Source organism: Jatropha curcas, chromosome 4 (assembly GCF_041381405.1).
Source record: "Jatropha curcas cultivar XTBG-Jc1 chromosome 4, XTBG_Jcur_1.0, whole genome shotgun sequence".
Lineage (NCBI taxonomy): Eukaryota > Viridiplantae > Streptophyta > Magnoliopsida > Malpighiales > Euphorbiaceae > Jatropha > Jatropha curcas.
The window spans coordinates 1,016,531-1,039,345 of record NC_143154.1 but is presented as its reverse complement, the minus strand read 5'-3'; the positions used below and the strand labels follow the sequence as shown (position 1 = coordinate 1,039,345).

General features: G+C 30.9%; 2 protein-coding genes and 1 long non-coding RNA gene across 9 annotated transcripts; 2 read left to right on the top strand and 1 right to left on the bottom strand.

The window, feature by feature from the left end:
• Positions 1 to 351: 351 nt before the first annotated feature.
• LOC105628516 (Wound-responsive family protein) lies at positions 352 to 4,048 on the top strand. 5 transcript variants are annotated; one of them, XR_002283686.3, is made up of 11 exons: positions 353 to 815; positions 1,116 to 1,316; positions 1,394 to 1,449; positions 1,526 to 1,582; positions 1,849 to 1,914; positions 2,012 to 2,083; positions 2,705 to 2,811; positions 2,897 to 2,988; positions 3,129 to 3,187; positions 3,347 to 3,451; positions 3,689 to 4,048. XR_002283686.3 is itself a non-coding variant. In XM_012209936.4 (10 exons), exons 1-9 carry the CDS (start codon positions 503 to 505, stop codon positions 3,185 to 3,187), a joined length of 1,023 nt encoding a protein of 340 aa, XP_012065326.1. In that variant the 5' UTR covers positions 352 to 502; the 3' UTR covers positions 3,294 to 4,048. The 5 variants fall into 5 exon arrangements, 3 of the variants coding, with proteins under 3 accessions (XP_012065326.1, XP_012065324.1, XP_012065325.1); XR_001046567.4 differs by having other exon boundaries at positions 352 to 815; positions 3,129 to 3,451; XM_012209936.4 differs by having other exon boundaries at positions 352 to 815; positions 3,294 to 4,048.
• A 210-nt stretch (positions 4,049 to 4,258) lies between these two features.
• Positions 4,259 to 6,501, bottom strand: LOC105628517 (ammonium transporter 2 member 3). The gene is made up of 3 exons (XM_012209939.4): positions 5,881 to 6,501; positions 5,261 to 5,546; positions 4,259 to 5,112 (listed from the first exon to the last, which is right to left on the bottom strand). The coding sequence occupies exons 1-3, from the start codon at positions 6,484 to 6,486 to the stop codon at positions 4,586 to 4,588; spliced, it is 1,419 nt and encodes a 472-aa protein (XP_012065329.1). The 5' UTR covers positions 6,487 to 6,501; the 3' UTR covers positions 4,259 to 4,585.
• A 7,111-nt stretch (positions 6,502 to 13,612) lies between these two features.
• On the top strand, positions 13,613 to 20,204 carry LOC110008880 (uncharacterized). Of its 3 annotated transcripts, none has more exons than XR_016320662.1 (7): positions 13,613 to 14,493; positions 14,669 to 14,785; positions 16,567 to 16,629; positions 18,256 to 18,538; positions 18,698 to 18,972; positions 19,363 to 19,760; positions 19,864 to 20,204. It is a non-coding gene; the product is annotated as an uncharacterized LOC110008880 (long non-coding RNA). The 3 variants fall into 3 exon arrangements; XR_005177400.2 differs by having other exon boundaries at positions 13,614 to 14,493; positions 14,669 to 14,761; XR_016320663.1 differs by lacking the exon at positions 16,567 to 16,629 and having other exon boundaries at positions 13,615 to 14,493; positions 14,669 to 14,761.
• The last annotated feature ends 2,611 nt before the right edge of the window (positions 20,205 to 22,815 follow it).

The following is a 22,815-nucleotide window of genomic DNA, read 5'->3' as shown; positions in this document are numbered from 1 at the left end:
ATCAGTCAATTAATTACTGAATATATTGAGACAAAACACAAAGAACATACCCATAGGATATTTCACTAATCCAGCAATATGAACAAATTTGGATAAAGTAAGAATATTTTATATTTTATATTATCAACCAATTAATTTCTCAATCCGATACAAGTTAAGCATATCTCCTTGGTAATCAACCATAATCAAGAAACCCAATATCACTATATTAGTATTTAATTTAATTTAATCCCTTTATTAATATTTATTTATAAAAAACCAAAATTGGAAATACAGAAATGGTTTTAGCCTCTCTCATTAACACATCAATTTTTTTTTTTTTTTTTTTTTTGTTTTTGCCATTATTAAGTCATCAATTGACAATACAATTTGTCTTAAATTCAATTACTTCTCTCCCTGTTTCTGTTCTGTTTCTTTGTAGCTCAAGCTTAGGTGACCCATTTGCTTTAGTACCGCTTATTTCTTTCCTTTTGTTGTTTTAATCCTTAAAGACGAAATCACGATGCTCGGAGCTCAATTCCATGTCCGTTCAGTGACTGGTTTCTGGGTTTTAAGAGATCAGATGAATGCCATTGGTGGTGGGGTTGGTGGTGGTAATGGTGGTGGTTTGATTCAGAATCCAAGTGGGTACTTGTCAGTTCAATTTGGTTTCAAACGAAGCTTAAGGTTACATTGTCGCGGCAGCGGTTGTAGTCGTAAATCAATCCTTATTTCTTGTAAATCATCTCGTGGAAGCTCCTCCGATGGTGACCGATCCACCAATGCCTTTGATGCCAACGATCATGACTTTCTCCAAGCTTCCCTTCTCATTTCAGGTCTCTCTCTTAGTCTATTGTGTTCTCTATATATGTAACTTTATTTAATATATCAATGGGTGAGTTTCAGATTAATTAAATTATGCAAAGGAGGAGAATTTTAAGTTTATGAATGTTTCTTGCTATTTAAAAAATTAATTGCAAGAATTAAATTAACCCATTCTAGTGGAATGCAATGAAGAATCTAAAATATCTTATAGTTTAATCTTGTATTAATTTAGATATGAAACACTTGAATGGATCTTACGCTTTTTTTTTTTTTTTTTTGCTCCTCACTTTATATTGTTTCAACTTGTGCAGAAACTCTCTTGCATTATCGTATGCGTAGGCAAGGATTTCAAGAAGATATGAGATGGCAGTTTCCTGGTAAATGGAACCCGTTCAAGGAATCAAGACCTGATCTGAGTTTTAGAGGACATGAGTTTCTTCGTCGCTTTCAAAGCCCAACTATGTTTCTTAAAGTTTCTTGTGATGGAGACTTCTTGCTACCTATTATTGTTGGTATGGTAATTAGTACCTGCACCATTTCTCTGTTGTCAAATCTGCAAGTAACTAACTTTAATTGGATTTTAATGCAGGAGAATTCGCCATTGAGAAACTTATAGATACCTTCAAGGGAGGAGATGATAATGGGGTAATTTATAATGGTTGTCATTAGTTTTGTTGTTTGTTTATTTATCATGACATCAAGACGTGTTGTTTTGCTGCAGGAATGTCCGGACCAGTTTCAGCTTCTGAGAAATTTGGTTCAAAAACTTGGCTATGAAGTATGGAACTATATTTTATTATTCATATAGGATATGTTTAGGGCTTATATTGTTGGTTCCTTTCTCTATTATTGCTACTCAGTCCCAGCTAGTAGTTGTTACCTTATAGAAAAAGAAAAAAAAAAGAATGAACTTTGAAAGTATTACTTTCAAAGATTTACTTTGCTGCGGAGAATTAAATGCAGTTTATTACATTCTTAAATGCAGTGAATTATGAACTCTAAAGTGCATCAGTTTTATAAAGTAATTATTTCTATTCATTTCAGGTTAAAATGGTGAGAATTACAGAGAGAGTGGTTAATACTTATTTTGCAAGAGTATATTTTAGTAAGGTGATTCTAAAAGTGTGGACTATATGCTTTAATTATCTTTGTACAACAAATTTATAAAATTCTTAGTCATGTAACATGGAACTTCTAAAATCTGCAGCCAGGGGAAGATGAAATTCTAAGTGTGGATGCTCGGCCCTCTGATGCCATAAATGTCGCGAACAGATGCCAGGTATTTGTTTACATGCCTTGGCCACGCAACTTCTATTAATTTTTTTTTTTTTTTTTTTTCCTTTTTGGCTTGGAGGCCTCTGGTGCCACGCTATGTAGTCTCCTTGGAATCTCACTCCACCAAGATCAACAGAATAACAAACCTCCTTATCCATAAGGAAGTTGTTGGTTTCTGTACTTTGCCATTGAGCACTAAAACTACTTAGCTTGACGAACATAACTTACTGTGGCAAGAGCTAGGTTTCAGCTTTTTGTAAAAATTAAATGAATATATGCTTTGTTATGTTGCCTGTTAACATGTATACTTTATTATATTTGCAAAGGCCATATATTTAATTGCTTTGCAAAGATGAATCAACAAAATTTAGCGTCCTTTTTGGATAATTCATAGCTTTAGTGGCACTCATTTATTATTAGTTGAATTATAATCATAAGTGCACTGGTCAGATAGTTATTCTTTCCTCGGAAATTTCTGGAAACCTGGCACCTCCCGCTTGAGCATTCTCTTTCTCCACCAATTGTCTCTCATGTATCTGATTTTCTAGACCTATTATCATGTGTCAGTTTGAATGTTAATATTTCTTAAATGGTGTTGATTTGGTTGTAAATTTGTCCTAAACAGGCTCCAATTCATGTAAATAAACAAATTGTCTTCAAAGATGCTATCAGAATTAGTTATGGTGGAAGGGTGCGTGGTAGGAAGCCTAATTATGATGTATCCCTTGACAGGTATTAAAATTGCTTTATGTTTTGAGGTCCTAATATTAGTGTCATCTGCTTTTCTTCTGTTAAGCATGGGTTATATTCTCTCCAGTCCTGCTGATGGTCCAGATTCACTGTCTGAGGAGCTTCATCTTTTGAGAAATATGAATTTAGCTGTTGAAGAGGAAAGATACAATGATGCAGGTACTTCAGAAGAGCACTGGTTTTTATTATCACATTAGTACTTATTTGATCATGTAAATATATACATATCTCTGCTTCACTTTTGTCACATAGTGAATGCTGCTGTTTCTCGGAATGATTTTAAACTGATTATTTTGTAGCCATGTGGAGAAACAAACTGATGGAGTTACGCCAGTCAAGACATGACCATAGTTTTTAGGTTTGTCAACTTTTCAATGTGTTGTTCATAGTATGAACATATAGCTCCTGCCTTTGTGTATTTACCTCTCTCAAAACTTGATTTATTTTGGGGTCCCACTTCCCAGCATGTGGTTTCTGGATGAGTTCATGCGAATCACGGCTGTCTTTTTGTGTCCAGTTCATATGTAATTTCCAATAAAACGTTGACACAAGCATTTCCATTGGCTAGAGGAAAAAGACTGTCTGAAGTACTCATGCATAGCTGAACAAACTTATAACAGTGGTATGTACAACTAACACCTTGCTTCAACAAATGAGATGCCCAATATGCAAGTGAAGATCTAGCATAATTGTTCAGAATCTCAAAGATGATCCGATCTTTTGTTAATGTGGATATTGTTGCTTTACTTACAATGTAATTATTAGTAAATGATATATGTAAAAATATAGAAATGATGCTCATCAAGAAAAGTTTATTCAAGTTCCCTGTTAATTCTAGTGATACAAACACTTTGTTCAGAATTCTTTCTGTGATGAAGGATGTGAAGACCTGCAAACTCTCCCATTAGGTTTCTTTTCTTACATGCCAAATGGAAAATGATGGGAGTTACCACTCACTTCATATGCTGATGGTTGCTGGTGCTAACTGACATTCTTCATTTGTTTGTGGAAAAGAGACAGTAGCCTCTATTGTTGGCAAAGTTGTGAATTGTTGTTTAGCTGAAGGCTCCATCATAATGGCCTCGAATGTTTTGTCAAGCTTTTGTATTTAGCATTATTAACCTACAATTATAATGTAAAATTTTTGTTAATGTAACTGAATATGCTTCTGTAGAATTTGGACAGTGAAATTAAATACTGAAAGTCTTGTTTCGAAGAATTTATTTAGTTATCCATATTCATCTGAGTCTCTTTTTTTGTTAATATAGCTTGTTGAGTATTGTTTGTTCATAGCTTATAGAACATTATTCAGTTCTATTTCATCTACTCTGCTTTTCAGGTAAATCATATCATATGTGGTTAATATGGATTAGGATACTCTCATGTTTGAGGTAATCCTGACAATTGATTTGAAGATACAGAGTCAGAATTACTTTAGTAGTTGTGAATGACAGTTCTTTCCTTAAAGATTGTGCTTCACATAAAACACCCTCATCCTCGATAAGACTACTTCTGAAATTGTGAAGTCGTACAGGATGATACACTGTGAATGATTATTCACTTAAGAATTTCTCTTTCTGGAAATTTTCTTACAGCTTTTTTCTCTTCCCACATGAAAATTGACATTTTGAATGCAGGCAGGTGCAACAGTCTGATAAAAACTGAACAAAAGCTTCTGTAATGAGTATTACCATATTCCTTAAGACTTCATAGCTTATTAGATGCTCGTAACAGATTTGAGTGCAGTCAGAGAGTATCAAAGCAGCCATTGGCAAAAAGCAGGTAGTCTCCGAAGTCGTGGATGACGACGAACTTTTGGCATTATCTCTCCATCACCCCAAAGTGCATAGGCTTCTTCGCCGTGTACAGCATCATCGCCTATTTCCAGGTCATCTTCTTCCATCCTAAGATTAACTATGCGGCTTATCAGAATACAAATTAAGCTTGTGACAACTGCATTCCAAGCAGTAATAAAAGCTGCTCCTTCAACCTGGGAAACCATTTGCTTAAAGCCATTTTTGAGTCTTCCATCAGTGAAGCTATACATTAACCCCGTTCCATATGTGGACTTCGGATACATTAGCCGTAGAAGGGCAGGTTTAGCAAAGATGCCGGACAGAATGCCTCCGAGAAGGCCAGCCACTGCGTGCGTGTGAAAGACGGCTAATGTATCATCGACACTTTGGAATAATGCTGATCTTCTGTGCAATACCATCATGGTGTACCATGTTACTGAACCAGACATTGCTCCCATCAACAATGCTGCCCATGGTTCTACTACTCCTGAACATGTAAAATATAAACGTCATTGAACACTATAAAATAAATAAAATAATAGAGGTAATGTGTAAAAACGCTAACCATCACATGAAAAGTTGTCGCAGTGGGCCACAGGCTAAATAAATAAATAAAAAATGAGAGAAAGGCTAACCTGCACCAGGGGTGATGCAGACAAGGCCAGTGATCATCCCTTGGACAGCACCAATGACAGAGCTTTTCTTGTAAATGATCATGTCAAAGGAAACCCATACCAAAAGACTTGTGGCAGTGCAAATATGTGTATTTAAAATTGCCAATGATGTAATAAGACCAGCAGCAAATGGAGATCCACCATTGAACCCCGTCCATCCCAACCACAGAAACCCTGCTCCTCCCAACATGTGAATTATGTTGTTTGGTGGGAAGTGCTGCCTATCATGTGAATGCCTGGGTCCTACCTAATTAAGTAGATTATCATAATCAATCACATACATGATTATCACTACATAATCATTCCAAATAAATAAATAAAACTCCTGAAAAAGCACTTGGTTGCAAAAAAAAAAACTAATAGGAACAAAATGCACAGAAAGACATAGTCTAATAATAAGTGCATATCCATCCCGATAATAGATTTTGATTCGAATTTTCCTGTCCAATGCTAAAAAAAAAAAACTAGTAGAAACAAAATTAAGTCATGTGGGTTATTGTTGGACTATAATCAATTTGAAAAAAAAAAAAGATACATAAAAAGAAAAAATAAAGGATGAGCAAAGTACATGTCAAAATTACCCAATAAGCAGCAGTGAAACCAGCCACACCAGAAGATAAATGAATAACATAGCCACCTGCATAATCAATTATATGGTCTTCAAGAAACCCTCCTCCCCAAATACTAAAAGCCCCAACTGTATAACTAAGTGTTAGCCATAAAGGAACAAAAAGCATCCAAGCATAAATATTCATTCTCCCAAGCAAAGACCCAGCTAATAAAATCACTGTAATAGCAGCAAAAGCAAACTGATAGAACACATAGTCAGCCATAGGAACCTGACCAGATCTTGATTGGCCCAAAAGGTACCTTTCAGAAAGGGCTGATTTGGGCTTTCCTAGTAATGGGATCATTTTGTCACCAAATGACATTTGATGGGCCCATAAGACCCAACAAACAAGAACTGCTGAAAATGCATATAAGGCCATAAAAGCAGAGTTCACAGCCCATTTCTTCTTTACCATGCTTCCATATAGTATTACAAGACCAGGAACACTTTGTAGACAAACCATAGTTGTTGCTGTAAGTTGCCATCCGTTGTCTGCTTTGCTGTGCCATTCTGGTGATGCCTCATCTAGTTCTAGCCCTGATGGCAAGGAAGTGTTTTCTTGAAAACTATAACTCATAGAGAGAAATAAAGAAAGCAATTCTTGGACAAAGAAAGATAATAACTTGGTTTCTTGAAATTATTGAAGTATAAAAGGAATGTAATGGTTTCTTGAAAGAGAGAAATAAAGGGAGGAAATGAATCTTGACAGAGAAATATAGTGCTTGGTTTCTTGAAATTATTGAAGGGTATAAAGAATGCAATGATTTCTTGGAAGAGAGATATAAAGAAAGAAAGGAAATGAATTTCTTGGACAAAGGCAGATAATAACTTGGTTTCTTGAAATTATTGAATAATAAAAAAAATGTAATGTTCTTGGAGTTTTGTATTGACAGATGGAACTTTGAAGTAATCTCCACATTGTAATTATCATTTAGAAGGCCGATACTCAAACATTCGTAGTTGTGTCCAAATAGATTCGCGTCTAATAGATTCATTCCTAGTTGTAGATTCCTTTTTAGTTTTTTCCGATTAAATTAAGAAGAGTTCTTAGTAATTTGTAGAGATTTTTTCTAGAATTATCTCGGTTTGACATAATAATTACACGAATGGCAAACTTATTACTACTATTTTTTTCCTTCTAAGAGCTAATCAAGTTTGGTTAGCTTTCTCAATTTTGTGAAGAGTGGGAGCTATTAGGTTTGAGTTATCTCGGTCATAAAGGAGGACTACCCTTGTTGTGTGGACCACAGTATAACCTCTTTATGAATTTTTTTTTTTTAAATCTTGCTTCCAGGAGGTGTTGTGATTGCAACCTAAAATATGAAATTCTAATACATACATAAAATGGAAAAAAGCTTTAATATGTAATGTTTCCTTTGATTCTTGGGCTTGTGTGAGACTGGCCTAGTATCAAAGTAAGAGGCCTCCTATTGGGTTCCTGACTTGGCAGCCTCCTATTGGGTTCCTGACTTGGCACCATGTGTGGAAAATTATTATTTCGTTGTCAGAGTTTTGCTATAATTATCTAAGTAGTTGTTATTGTTTATATAAATATTCAGAGATTACTTGAATAATCATAGTAAGTCTCAATGACGAAATAATAAATTTTCCTATATGTACTATCATAATGTGTTTGAAATTTTGGCAATTCAAACGTGTGTTGCTGTATTAAAATAAAATTTTTATTTTAAATGTTTAGAGTAAATCTATTTATCAAGAAATTTGTATGTTTAAATTATAATATAATTCAGTTTAAGTATATAATTTTATTGTTTTGTAATTTAGAATTAATTAGCTTTAATAGTTTGTATCATTTTTAAGTTTATAATTATCTAAGCTCTCCGGAAGGAAAGCTAAGCAGTTTGTTGAAATCAGTCATGTGTTCTCTTCTGACTGTATTCGGAGCTCCCTAGGAAGTAATTCAAAAGATTGAATATGTTCAAAGAAACTTTTCTAAGACATATATAAATGTCGGAATAAGAAAATAGGGAATAATCAGATTTTCTAAAATGTGATTAGTGAATTTTTATATAGCTTATAATATACATACTCATGACCAATTAAATTTTTCTAATTTAAAAAATATAAATAATATTTGATTTATTTTAGAAGATCATATTAACGTGGTTAGTTAGTTTTATAATTTAAAAAAATCAAATTAATATAAATAAATAGTGATCAAAGCACAGAGAATATTATAATTTGATCTATAGAATCAGAATGGAGAAAGAATTGGTGGAAAATTTTCACCATGCAAAGAAAGCTGCAGAGTCAGCTAATGAAGAAAGATGAATGGAAGCATCATCTCGCCTCAATGTTGATATGTTAAATCCACCAATGTCTCCAAGGCCATTCGTAATTCTTTAGCAACTCGTAATTCTAGCAAGAAAATTCAGATTCTTGCTCGTCAAGTCATTTTCACATGGAGGAAAACAATATTAGCTCGTAACCAAGCATAACTCAAGAAACCTGCAGGTGGTGATCTTCAGAAGAAAATCCTTACAGTTGTTGATTCTGTAAAAAGAAGCAGAATACGTCAACAAGTTTCTGAAGCTCCATGTTTGGTTTTTAATGAATCTCATGGTGATATAGTAATAAATGATCCTGTAGAAATAGCAGTTGCTGTTGAGTCTGCACTGTTTGCTGAATGGGGATCGACCTCGAACAATAGTAAATGTGGATCTTTTTTGTTCAATATTAAGGATCCTAAAAACCCAGATTTTCGCAGAAAGATTCTGACAGGAGTTATAAAGCCTGAGGGAGTGGCTAAACTGAGTGTACTAGATATGGCAAGTGATGAAGGAAACTGGAGAATGAGAAGATTGCTGAAAGATCTGCAAGGAAAAGATTTATCGAAAGAAAAGAAGAAGATGAGAAAGGAACAACAAAGGAGTTCAATTGTGGAAGGTGTGGAAAACGTGAGAATACTTACTATCAGCTGCAGACAAGAAGTGCTGATGAACCTATGTTACATGCAAGAATTGTGATAATCGTTGGAAATATTTGTTAGTTATTGATTGAGGAATTACTTCATTTGTAGACTGACAGCCATTTACTGCAGTTTCTTTGCTGGTTTTTGTGTTCTGTTAACTAATCCAAATTTGTGCCTGACAAACCTATAAAAGGAGCAAAATGTTTCTTCCCAAGTGTTTAATTAAAGGGACTCCACAAAAGTCGATGTCTGATAATTTCAAGCTTTTTTTTTTTAATTGTAAAATATTTTCTAAAATTATTAGAAAATTAAAAAAATGAAAACTCGATGTAGCTACATTTAATAGTCTCTTAATTCACAATTAAGGAGTTTTTTTCTTATTTACAAATTTCTGAATTGCATAAAACATTGATTTAATATGTTACATAAAAGTTGGTTTGGAACTCCACTTTACCACTAAATCACAAAGTAAATATTTTCGATTGGTGCCTATAAAAAAAAAAAAGAAAAAAAAAGAAAAAGGGAATTGATATTGGAGTTGTCTTAAAATAAAAGAATTTAAGAATTCACTTATTTTTTATTAAAAAATTATAATATAAAGTGAAAAAAGTGAGATAACAATGTCATTGTTTTGGTTAATTTACAGCAGAATTTTCAAAGGAGCATATGATTTTTGGGTTTTTTAGACCCATAATAAATGATTCCCTGCGGAAACTCTCGTAGAATTTATTATAATTTAATAGCAGTTCCTGTACTTTGCGGCTTGTATTAATTACACAGTACCCTAAATTTTGCAGATTATATTAATTATATCCTATTTTGACCTTATTCTGAATACTTCAATTTTAAAATTTTGTTTATTACTGTACTCTAATTTAAAATCAATGTCCCAAAAATTAATAAATAATATAGATATAGGCCTCACACGCTGACCCAAGGGTTAAACTAAACTAATCTAACCCCCTAACTCACACACCAAAACGCACCGTTTGGAATTAAAAAAATACAAAAATGCTAAACAAAAAAAACTCACGATTGCAACCATTGTCCCCAAAATCAGTTAGCAAAATCGGGTGTTTGGTTTCTGAAGAATTTTTGGTGGATTTAGTTGGGTTCTTGTCGCACGAAAATGGGTTTTTGGTAAGAGAGAAGTTTAGTAGAGTCAATGATTTAGGTAGGACTAATAGCAGATTCAACTTCAATGTGAAAGCTTTGAACTTTGAAGAACTCAAGAAAGATAAGATGGATCTTTTTTTCGTTTGATTTTGGATTGGAGGTAATTGAGAGACGTGATCAGCCATTGAAGCTTGTTTGCTGGTCACTGTTCTTGAAATATTCCTCAGCATAAAGTAATTCTCACCACCTCAAAGTCATTGCCCAAGAGAAAAAGATAATTAGGTTTAAAAGAGAAGAAATTAAAACCACTCCATTTCAAACAACATTGGTTCAAATAATTATTTTGATGGGTGTAGGAAATGACCATGGTTTCAGAGCTGTCGGTTTCCGTTTCAAAATCTCTAGTTCTAATTATAAGAAAGTTAAAACTGAAACCGAACTACTTTTATTATAAGAAAGTTGAAACTGAAACCGAACTACTTTTAGGCAATTTCTAATAAGGTTTTGAAACTGTAAATTCCGGTTTTATTCTGATTTAAAATTGAAATTAGATAATTTATTTCAAATTTAAAATTTTTTTATTTTAACTTGAATAAATAATAATAAATATTACTATTGAAAAACACTAAACCAATTTAATACAATTTCTTAAAATTTATTTTAAAAAATTATAATAAAATAAAAAAACAAGTTGGAAGTTTTTTTTTTTTTTTAAAAAATATTCTTTTCATGGTTTTAAATCGAAACTCCTGGGCTTAAATTAAAATTGTCAGCGAAACCGAACTAAGTGTAAAATTTTGGTTACGGTTTAAAATTAAAAACCATTGATCATAATTTAGTGTCAGTTTTGATCAATTTGATTTTAATTCAATTTCGGTTTGAAACGAAAAGCAGAACTTGTTAAATATAGTAGTTTTATATTTCATTTTCTGATATTAGTTGGATGAAATAAAAAAAGAGAAAGTAATAGCTTCATACTCCAGTATCTATCATGTTTATGTGTAGACAATGTTAGAGTTAGGCCACTCACAGAAAAGGGAAGTCTTTCAGTAGTCAAAAATATCAATCAATTGATGTTGAGAGCCTTAGACGCAACAAATCATATGTACTTGTTTTACCCCTTCAAATACTTATATGTGGAAGGGAAACTTCAAACCAGTCTTAGAGAAAATGGGATACTCGATCATAAAGTAACCTGCAAGAAGATGCAACGAAAGTGCATAAGAAAAGATATATATATATATATATATATATGGTTAAAGCATAGGCTCACCTCGAGTATTGATAAATGTTTTTATCTCATCTAGATGGAAATGGATTATCTGGATCTAATTGTTCATGTTAATCGGGCACAATGGATTAGAGCAGGTCCTTCAGTTTTGCTGCGTGTTGCTGACTTGTTGCATCTTCACTCTTCTTCCATTCATCACATATATCGTGACGGAAATCAAGCCGCACATCTTTTGACCACTCATCAAAGGCTCCACCATACTTCTTTTTCTTTTACCTCTTTTAATTTTTTGTCTCATTTGATTAAAGGTGTTGTATTATTGGAGGCTATGGGATTACACATTTGAGATATAAATAAAAGGATCATTTTCTTCCAATATATAATTAAAGCAAATATAGAGATACAACAACCGATATCATATTTCAAATTCCGACTTTAGAAATAAAATTTATGTAAAAATGCAATTCAAAATCGCGAATCTTACTATCTATTATCAAATTGCTTTATCAGACAAGATATTGCTTTCTTAAAAATGGTTATAATAATAATATATGACTATTAAATATATTCGTAATAATAAGTTTATAGTATAAAAGAATTTTAGTTATTAGAAATTAATAATTAATTACTTTATTCCAACTTTATTTTATCTAAATACCTCCGTTAAACTTTATCTCAATTAAATAAGTAGTAATTAAATAGTGATTTAGTCAATTATCTTTTAGATAGATATATAGATTGTTAGGATTGATGAAATTTAAATATTTAATGGATTTGTTAGATTTCTTTGTTTGGTTGAAAAAAAAAAGAGTATAATTAGTGAAATTGATAAATTAATTTCACCATTTTAAAAATAGAAAAAAATTGGTATATTCATTTTAAAAAATAAAAAACATATACTATGATATGAGATAATGTATTAAAATAATTATGTTCATTATATATTTAATAATAGCAACCACTATTATGATTTTATTAAATAATTACTATTCATCAATTAACCAAACTAGTCCTAAAATTACTACAATGACTATGAAATTGAAAATATAATTTTCGCAATTATTTACAAGCTTATGTCTAACTTTGTGAGAAATATAATTCATTAATAATAATAACAAACATAACATATACTCGTAGAGATCATACATAAAATTTTAGTATGGTAGGTAATAAAGTTTGTTAATCTTTCAATAAACCAAAATAAATATTTATTTTCTTTTAAATAATAAAACTAAATACAAAGATAATTTCGATGAAAGATATAAATCTCCATAATACCCACTACTATTCCTTTAATTGATTTGTACGATAAAATAATTTTTTTGGAAATCTTCTATATTTGGATTATTTTTGTAATAATTTATAGATATGAGGTACATAGATGGCCGCATTACCAAACTTCATTAATCGAAAATTCACATCACAAATCAACACCTAAATTCTCAAACTAAATAAAATCAAATATTATACCTTTATTAAGTAATAAATCCTCATAAAAAAGAGAACAAATCCTTAGGAAAAACCTTCACAAAAAGGTAAAAAAAAAACTCCAAATATAAAGAGAAAGTAACAATAAAAAATCTATTATGGAAAAAATATATATAAATTTATTAAAAGTGAATAAAAAATTAGAAATAAAGGGTAAAAGATAAGGACTACCCTTTCTAAAATTAGGGTTTCTACTATTATTACTAGTACAAGTTGAGCTTATGTCTAACTGGAATTCTCTAAATTCACAAATTCCTTCATTTAAAATTTCTAAAATGAAAGATTACAAAGGAATCTTTTATGTCCTTATCTTTGAATGAGAATTGCTATATTAACGAGGGGTATGTGTCGGCATTGTGAATAAACACAAGTAAAATTTTTCACTGTATAGCTAAAAAAAAGTGACCTACTTACCCACTTTTTTACCTTATTTGATAAGTAAACAAGATGAGAAGAGATCTCTATATCACTACGTCAAAATATTGCCCCCGGACCTGACAAATCCTGGGTCGCCTTCGGACACAAATTTAATCTCAAAACTTATAGTTACGTGAGCTAATTCTTTAAATAAGATCACAAATTATTAGAAAGTATGAAAGTGACGAAGCAAACTCTTTAAATAAGATTCCGATTTTTTTTTTTATATAAATGTAAGATCAGTATTAATGATAAAAGGTACTCTTAGACGTCTTAACGCGGTGTTCGCGCTGACTTATATAATGAATAGAATTTACTTAAGAATCAATTCAATTTCGCTGATTTAGTTCAGTCGCTTATTGGCAAGATAATATATATTGTAATAAAAACAAAGTGGATCAACTGACAATGTGTTGGTTAGAGTGGTAAGCGACTTCAACCTCCAATACTAAGGAGACAAGTCCAAACGTTTAAAAAAAGAAAAAAAAGAAAAGTGTATCAACCACTCAAGAAAGAGGAGTGATTGTGGGGAGGGTTAAAAGTTGTAAAAGAGAGTCTCACGGGTTCCTTATTGCCTATTAATGTTGCTTCCTATCCGTTACAGAGAGAGATTCCCTCATTAATATTTGTGGTCTTTCTGGTTCGGTAATACAGTGAGTATCACCATCATGGCCGATCCCTCTAATTTGCTATGCCTCTCCTTTCTCTTCTCTTTTCCTTTTATCTTTGGGCACCCTCCTCACCCTTTTGACAATCTTGCCCATATTAATAATTATATGTGTTCTATATTTTCCACCAAAAGGATCAATAAGGTTATTTTATTAGGTCATGCATTGGAATTAAAAGTGGGTGCCCCAAAGTGCAATGGAATTTATTCTAAGAAGAAAATAGATGGAGGGAGGAATAATGGATTTAAATGCAATGGCCCAGCTTTCTGCTTCGGTAGTCGCGGTTTTAAATGCTTATGAAGACCCTCTTCCCTTCTTAAATCCTACCCAGACATTCTCATCTCTCCTCACATCTCCTACCTCCTTAACTAGCTATATGCTCCTTCTCTTCCTTCAAGAAAACCAACCTTTCTTTCACTCTCTCTCTTATTTCTTTTTTGTTTGTTTCTTGATTTTGAATTACAGCTTGTATATTCTTCTTCTTCTTCTTCTTCTTCTTGTGGTTCTCAAAGAATTAGTATATATTGTTTTATGTATTCTAAATAATTATTATGTGAAATAGTGATTGTGATATTGGCCTGGTTCACTCAGAACATGTAAAAGAAACCCTAAGTTGAATTCTTTTTTTCATTTCTTGGTTGATTTTTTATGATTTGATTGAGCCGTGCCAATATCTCAGTGCTCTTTCATTTTCCCTCTTACAAGTCTCTCCCATCGATCAGAATTCAGAAGGTTTGCCTTTAACTCATGCATATATGTAATTTTTGCTCTTTTTTCTTTTAATTAATCTAACTTTAATTAGAATTCTGAAGGTTTCCCATTGATAACCTTTTTTCTTTTCTTTTTTGGTTCAAATCTATTCGTTTTATTCTTATATACATATATGTATATGTATATGTTCTTGCAGCTATTAATAAATGATATGAAGCAGGAACATATCCCAAGAAACAAACAGAAAATCAAATCATCATCTGTTAGGAACTGAGCAACTCTCCAGGAGGTTGTTACTAACCCAAAATAAAAGGCATGATAAAATGTTTTGCAAGAATTACTTTTTTTTTTTTTTTTTGTATTTTCTTGTTATGATATTTGAATTTCTAACTTTATACAGTATTTGACAGGCAGTATTGTTTAGAAAATAGATTTACTATATATATATATATAGTTTAATAAATATTATTTTTGTCTTATAAATTATGTTACTGTTTATATAATATATATCCATTTAAATGATTTGAAATAGGACTGTTAAGATAAGTGCCAGACCAGACTTTTTGTGGTGAGTAGGAGATAGTCACATTATGTACATTTAGACAGATAGATATCTTAATAGAAGTCTCTTAGAAACACCTGCAAAAGTCAAATCTCCCTTAAATAGCAACCTTTATTGCATGTATCCATAGAAAAGGAAGTTTCCTCATAACAATAAAAACTTAGATGTTATGCACAATATGTACAATACCCTTTTCTTTGAAACTTCCAAAGCTATATATAACAAACACATTATCCTTTTCTTTGAAAAGACTTGGAAAAAAAAGCTATATACACAAAAATAATGCCCATTAGCTACCGATAGAAATCGAACGCTCAAAACTTAATTGGTAATGTATCAGTGACTGAAAGCATAGTCGAGTCGATCGTCAGTATTTTAATTTAGAGAAAAATAGTTGCATATAGTAAATAGCGACCGATTAACGACCGAGAAAGGAATCAGATGCTCAAAACTTAGTCGCTAATATATATTAGTGACCGAAAGCAGAGTCGGTCGCAATACAAAATATTTCAGTTGCAACACACAAGGGACGAGTGATATTGTTATCTCACAATTTTTTAATATTGGCATATATGTCTCCATGTTCAAATCAGAGATATTATAACATTTTTCAAACTTTTTGTACGTGTTTCCGTTTTCAAATCAAAGATATTATCTAGATAAAACTCTTTCAACGGTATTGTAACTTTAAAGGTAAATTTTGCATGAAAATACTATTATAAAGCATTTTTAGTGCATAAAACGCTGGGTCGATTGGAGTAAATATAAAGGTATTGACTTGCAATTTTTAAAAAACTCCTGCTGTTGAGTGTTGATGTACTATATCTATTTATTGACAAAACTAACCTTAGAAAATGTATATATATATATATATATTGTTCCGATGCAAAAAGATGTGAGTTGACACTCTAATTTTTGAGAATTCTATTTTATCTTTTTTTAGAATTTTTTGGATTTTTTTTATTTTTCTATATTCTGATTGGATGGTTTTTTTTATTTTAAAATTAATATTTAGATAATAACAATATATTTTGAAATCTAATCTAATGTAATAATTGTTTTATTTTATTTTGGTATTTGATTTTCATTTTCTAAAATTTAAAATTTTTTAAAAATAATTAGGCTTTTGAAAATTTTTACTTGGAATTTTTGGATTTTTTTTTCTTTATTTTTCTATATTTTGATTGGATGATTATTTTTTTAATTTTAAAATTAATATTTACATAATAGCAATATATTTTGATATCTAATCTAATTTAAAAACTATTCTATTTTATTTGGTATTTGGTTTTCATTTTTCAAAATTTAAAATTTTTTAAAGATAATTTGGCTTTTGAAAATTTTTAATTTTGTATCTATATCTATATCTATATGTAATCATAGTTATTGGCTTAAACGAACAAGATGATTGTTTTTGCATAAAATATATAGTTAGTTTGTTTCTAATTGTATACATATATAGTTACTACTTTGATTTCTTTCTTTTGTTAGTTTGTTGTATGTTGAATTTTTTTTTTTTTTCTTTTGTATAGGGTATCTGTTAGTGTATTCCACACATTTTTGTTTACATTTACAATCCAACAATCTTCTCACGGGTAAGCATCAATCATCACACTCCTTATTGAATTCAATATCTCTTGGAATCATGCATTTCCAAGAAGATCTTTTTGTTTTCGTCATCATTTCTATCCGGCAATGATATCCAATCAAAATTATGTATGATTGAAGTTATATGCTTAAAATTGTTCCACCTGATTTTGAAGATGCGATTCTTATCTTTTTAAAATCTCAATATATATCGTTATTTGAGCATTAATTTGCCTTTATTAATTTATGTTAATACGAACTCTTTCCATTTTTCAATATAGCTTTAAGTAAACTAGAAATGTTCTGTATGTGTTAGGTTGATTCTAATATAAACTTTCGTATTTATAACATTATTTCCTTTTATTGTAGTGATGTTAAACGATTTAATTTTATTGGTGTATAAATCTGATCTTACGGAATTGGCTGAATTTCTCGAACCGTAGAATGAAGTGATTATTAAATTCAAAATATGGTCATTGTTTTATATATATATATATATATATATATATATATATATATATATTAGATTTTATATTTTTAAAAGAAACTATTAAACAAGACTCTTAAATTAGTTTTTCATTTTCAATTAAGAAAGTGTTGATGATTGCTTCCCAATTTTCATTTTCAAAACTTTATATATGACCATATTTATTGGTTCACACTTAATTTAAACGTTTGGAGTTTTATTTTTTAATTAAGAGATCTTTTTGTTTTTGTTAATTTATTTGTAAATGCAATTTATAAATTATAAATCTATATACATTAGTAAAATAATCTTTTTAAAAATAATAATAATAATAAAATAATCCGGAGAATGCGCGGGCCTTCACCCAATTTCACTGAATGCGTGACAAATTTAATAGCACGGGAAAGATTTAGGGTTAGAGCAATTGTGAAAACCCTTTTTTTTCAGCTCAGGGCTGCATGGCTCAGTGTGTGATACTTTGGGACCGGAACTATAATATACATCTACCTTGTCCAGGAAGATGGAACACTACTCTAAACTACTAGAATTCCTTTTTTATATTTGGGTTTTTTTTTTTTTTTAACCGGAATGTTTAATTCATCTTGAGCTGTAGAGCATAAAGGTTTTTAGCTCTCCTAGCAAAATACTATTTTCGGAGATCGAATTTGTATTCTCACCCTTATGGAAATTGAATTTATATTTAATTTTTCATAATTAGTAAATACTAAAATCGACTCAGTTCATGCATGAAAACACGCATATGGAAAAGGAAAATTTCATTATTCACTTAAATTTCGACTCATACAGTGCAAAATATAAGTCATTTTAAAATGATTATTTTGTCTTAAAGTCTCTTTATTATACTCGTAAAATTATGAATGTTAATAATATTACACACCTTTTCATATTAACAATAATAATTTTTTTGCTATTTTTGGTTTTTATAGGCAGAAAATTGTTTTGACGTGTGATTAACACAACTTTTATAACATTAATTTTCACGTATTTAATTAAATATTTAATTTATTCAAAATTAAAAGTTAGAGTATTTAACAGAAAAATATTTAGTAATTTTTCTAAATTAATTCATAAATTTCAATTTATTAATTAATTTGACTCCTTTTTTTTCAAAAAATTTATATATTAACTCAAATAAAATTATTTCTAGATCTGACACCGGCTTCGTTAGAAGTTGGACGTGCATGTGGAAGGCCAATAACTTGGCAAACAGCTGTGTGTTTCTAGTGCGTAACGTGTGGGGCTTGAAAGATGAAAGAGACCAAGCCCAAAGCTAAGAAAGATGAAAGAGACCAAGCCCAAAGCTAAGAAAGATGAAAGAGACCAAGCCCAAAGCTAAGAAAGATAAAAGAGACCAAGCCCAAAGCTAAGAAAGATGAAAGAGACCAAGCCCAAAGCTAAGAAAGATGAAAGAGACCAAGCCCAAAGCTAAGGTAGCATTTGTATCCCGAGTTATGGGTGTAACCAAATTTGCTTGTTTTTACTGAGTGGGAAAATAACAATGGCCCCTAAGTTTTGGCTCATGTAACACTTCAGGATTTCGGTTTCTGAAAATCAACTTAGACATTTCTAAATTTTAATTCTGTTAACAGAGTAGTCCTTCCGTTAGTAATCAAGCCCTTTATCTGTCAAATCGATATGAAAGGACATAGTTGCCCTTGCTTAAAAGAATATGTTGTCGTTGGAGGGAAAAAGAATATGGATGGCCTTTTTTCAGACCAGCGGGTTGTTGCAGAGCTCTGTTTGAGAGATTGAGCAAATCGTTCATGGGAGAGCTTCAAACCGTTGTTCATCATTGAAATCTTTGGAAGTTATATGATTTGGAAGATCGAAAGCACAAGACCAGTTGAAGTTTTTTCGCAAAAAGGTAAGATTTGGTCCTTGTTTCATTGAAGCGTGGAATAACTTGAAGTTTTGAACAAATTTTGCTTCTGAACTAGTAAAAATAGGTGATGAGTAGCATTATTTCAGTTTAGAAACACTTTTTTAAGCAAATATGTAAAAAAGTTAGGATTTTTTTTTATTCCGCAAAACCGATGCTCTGTTTCTCGAAGCCTGCTTGTTAATGAAGTGTTCATGGAAGATTTGTCTTCTAAATGGTAGAAATGGGTGATAAATAGCAAAGATTTTGATTTAGATACACTTTTGTATATAAATATGTTAAAATTTTAGGATTTTCTATGAATTTCGCAAAATCTTCAAACCTGAGATTGATGATGTACCTGAGATTGATAATGAATATATGATAAATTTGCAGGATGAGTTTACCAAAGTATTTTCATATACTATGCAAGTGTGGAGAAGAAGAGGGAAGTATTGGAAATGTGGACCCAGATAAGTACTCTTATCTGATTTTGCTTGAGAAAGTTTATAAGTTGTTTAGGCTAGAATGTGATTTTGTTGAAATTGTGTGTGGTGTAAATTTGAAAATTGAGAATAATGATGATCTTATGTTGATGTTTGAGATGCAGAAAGAGACTGGTGGAAAATGATGATCTTATGCTCTTCAAAGACTCATCAGGTATAGTAGATCATGCAGAATGTTACCTAGTTCAAATGAGGAGTTTGAAGTCACAGAAGGACCATTTAAGTTTTCTGTTAATTTGAGTTTGAGGAAATGTAGTTGTGGATGGTGGGAAATTTCTGGTTTGCCATGTAAGCATGCTTGTATGGGCATTGGTTTAATCATGTTTTTTTGCTTAAGTTTGTTGTCCGTGTCGTTTAACATTACTATTTTCAACTTTTTCTTACTTAATAGGCCAACAATAATAGGAACAGGAGAGGGCAAGTGAAAGGTAGTCAAGGAGCATCGAGCTCACAAGTGACTCAAGGAACAGATTGAAATGCATGTGTTTTGTGGGGTTTTTCACAGGAACATGTAATAGGAACCAGCTGTTATTTCATATAGTTTTTTTGTTAGGCTAAGCTCTTTAGATGCCATAAAGACTTATGGTGTACTTTTTATCTAAGATTTTGCTCCCAAATGAGAAGCTGATTAACTTATTTAGTTGTAATTTTGTGATCTTTGAGAATTTGAATGCTCAAACTCTTTAGTTCAAATGATGGATTTTAATATAGACCTTTGACAGGTTTTCTTTTGCTTGAGCTTCTTACCTATAGCCTGCTCATTTAGTTGTAATTTTGTGATCCTCGAGAATTTGAATGCTCAAATTCTTTAATTCAAATGTTGGATTTTTTAATATATGCTTTTGACAGATTTTCTTTTGCTTGAGCTTCTTACCTATAGCCTGTATCATTTTGTTCTTAACTATACAATTTTAATAGCAGGTTGTTAGCTTCATTTACAGCTCTCAACCACCATGAGTGCAATTTTCCAAACACAGAAGTAACTCCAATTAACATAACAAATTTTTTCATTACAGGTCACTTTTAAAGTTACTTATAGCATAGAAAGATACAAGATACCAACCCATCATATCTAACCCATGTTCCCAAAAATGTACTGGTAACCAGTATGACTCCCGACAAAATGCAAATCATACATGCAACAACAACCACTTTTAGGTACCCAACCATATTTTCGACACCCTCAACCTTCCCAATAAGCCTCCTGACTTCACTCTTCAAATGCAAGATTTCATCTATGAGGTCTACACCATCTTGCTCAAAGCTCTTTTGACGCCTTTCTGAGTCTATGAAATCAGATGAGTTGGCTGCCTGTACACAATCAACAGATTTGCACCAACCAAGGAATGACCCGCAGACATTATTTTGGCAAAAATAGTAGAGTCGATTTCTGTTCCTTACTGTCTCAGATATGCGGATTCCAACTTTCTTTCCCCAACTACAGTTCATGCTAACAAATCTTCCCTCGAACCCATTCTCAGCGGCACCACTCGAAGAAGATGACATTCTCGATATCACTGCAACGAAAACCCCAGCCTCTTTCTCTTAAACGAGTTTCTTCTCTTCTGTGTCCTTTTTTTTTTGCTTCAAGACATTGACCAACAGTATGAAGTAATTATATATATATTAATTGGCTTGAGGTGTTTCTCGGGTTTAATTTTATTTCTCTCTCCTTGGACTCAACTTAAAGGCAAAGACTGACAGAAAAAGGGCTTAATTACAGACGGTAGGACTACTCTATTGACAGGACTAAAATTTAAGAATGTCTAAGTTGGTTTTTTTATAGGATTCACCTATAAAAAAATTAACTTGTATAAGAAGAGATTTTTTTTTTTAATATATAAAACTACATTTATTCTAACATAAATATATTAATAGTAATTTAATATATTTATTTTCGATATATAATTTAAATTTATTGGTTAATAAAATCATAATAAATTTATTTTAAAAAATCTTTGTAATTTATTTAATGTATAGATAAGCACGTAAATTGAATCGAGAAAAATTTCAGGAGGATTACATTGCCACGTCAAACATTTGCTATGCTTAAATCTTTACACGTAGGATTTGGCTGAGCAATGTGGACCCATTTATTTAATAGAAATTGTACTTGAGATGGTTCTGGGATAGGAAAGATTCCACCTACACCCTATACATTTTGGTACATCGCTCACGCTCAGGACTCAACTTTATAACAAGAGGGAAAAAATTAATTACTTTATCCCTGCATTTTGCTTTATTTCTGCATTTTGATAAATTAATTTACTCATTCCTGAATTCTCAATTCCGGCATTTTAGTCTTTGCACAACAATTTAACAATAAAAGGCCTATTTAATGAATTAAAAAAAAAGAATTAACCAACTATTTAATTCATTTTTCATTTTAGTCTTTGTACTGCTCGTCGGCAGCAATACCATCGAATTGCGAGAAAGCAATGTGAAATGTCAAATGGTGGTAAAATAAGAAATGGCCACTATCTAATTAGTAGCAGACAGTAATGATGAGATTAAATTATTAATTAATGATTAAGAAAAGGACAACGATTGCATATATTGAGTAATTTATACTAAACTATTCTAAGTCGGCCAAAACACTGAACCATTTCATTGTATCTTAAGATATTATCAACTAATAAATATTTTTCCTCAAAAAAAAAAAAAAATAATAATCAAAACCCTGTCTTAAGAATAACTTGTTTGTCAAGTTAGTATATTCCATATTAATTAACGACAAGATCTAGGTTCACGCCATCTCCAACATATATATATATATATATATATATATATATATATATATATATAGAAAAATCTAAAAAATCCGATAAACTCGCTTTTATCAAAGTAAACTTACTCCGTTATATATCCTATGGATCCCAACTTCTATTTCGTCCCTTTCTATCTCTAAAAATAGGACTGGTGAAAATAAAACTATAAGAACATTTGGTTAACTGATTTATACACTTGATAGTTTATTCATACAAAGAATTATATTGAAGGCGTTTGGTAAGCATTTTAATCGACCATAGTTGATTTTATAAAATACGTTTTGGAACCTTTTCGTATTAATTGATATTAGATTTGTGTTTATAATATTTTTGGACTTCATTAATCTTATCATAATAATTATTAGCAAAATTATATTTTTTACAGGTTAATACTATTTATCATGTTATTTATAGTTATTTAAAAATTCTATAAATCTAAAATAATATTATGTTAAAAAACTTTCTTAATTTGTATTTTTTGTTTATATAATACATTGAAAAAAATAATATCTTCACCTTAAAACAATATATATATATATATATATATATAAAAATAATTATACATTTAATATTTA

Excerpts from the sequence above, each read along its gene's own strand:
- LOC105628516 (XM_012209936.4), top strand. The coding sequence starts at position 503 with ATGCTCGGAGCTCAATTCCATGTCCGTTCAGTGACTGGTTTCTGGGTT. Across the intron at positions 816-1,115 it reads AGCTTCCCTTCTCATTTCAG|AAACTCTCTTGCATTATCGT; the intron begins GTCTCTCTCTTA and ends CAACTTGTGCAG. Across the intron at positions 2,989-3,128 it reads GGAAAGATACAATGATGCAG|CCATGTGGAGAAACAAACTG; the intron begins GTACTTCAGAAG and ends ATTATTTTGTAG.
- LOC105628517 (XM_012209939.4), bottom strand. The coding sequence starts at position 6,486 with ATGAGTTATAGTTTTCAAGAAAACACTTCCTTGCCATCAGGGCTAGAA. Across the intron at positions 5,547-5,880 it reads GTTTCACTGCTGCTTATTGG|GTAGGACCCAGGCATTCACA; the intron begins GTAATTTTGACA and ends CTACTTAATTAG. Across the intron at positions 5,113-5,260 it reads CTGCATCACCCCTGGTGCAG|GAGTAGTAGAACCATGGGCA; the intron begins GTTAGCCTTTCT and ends TTACATGTTCAG.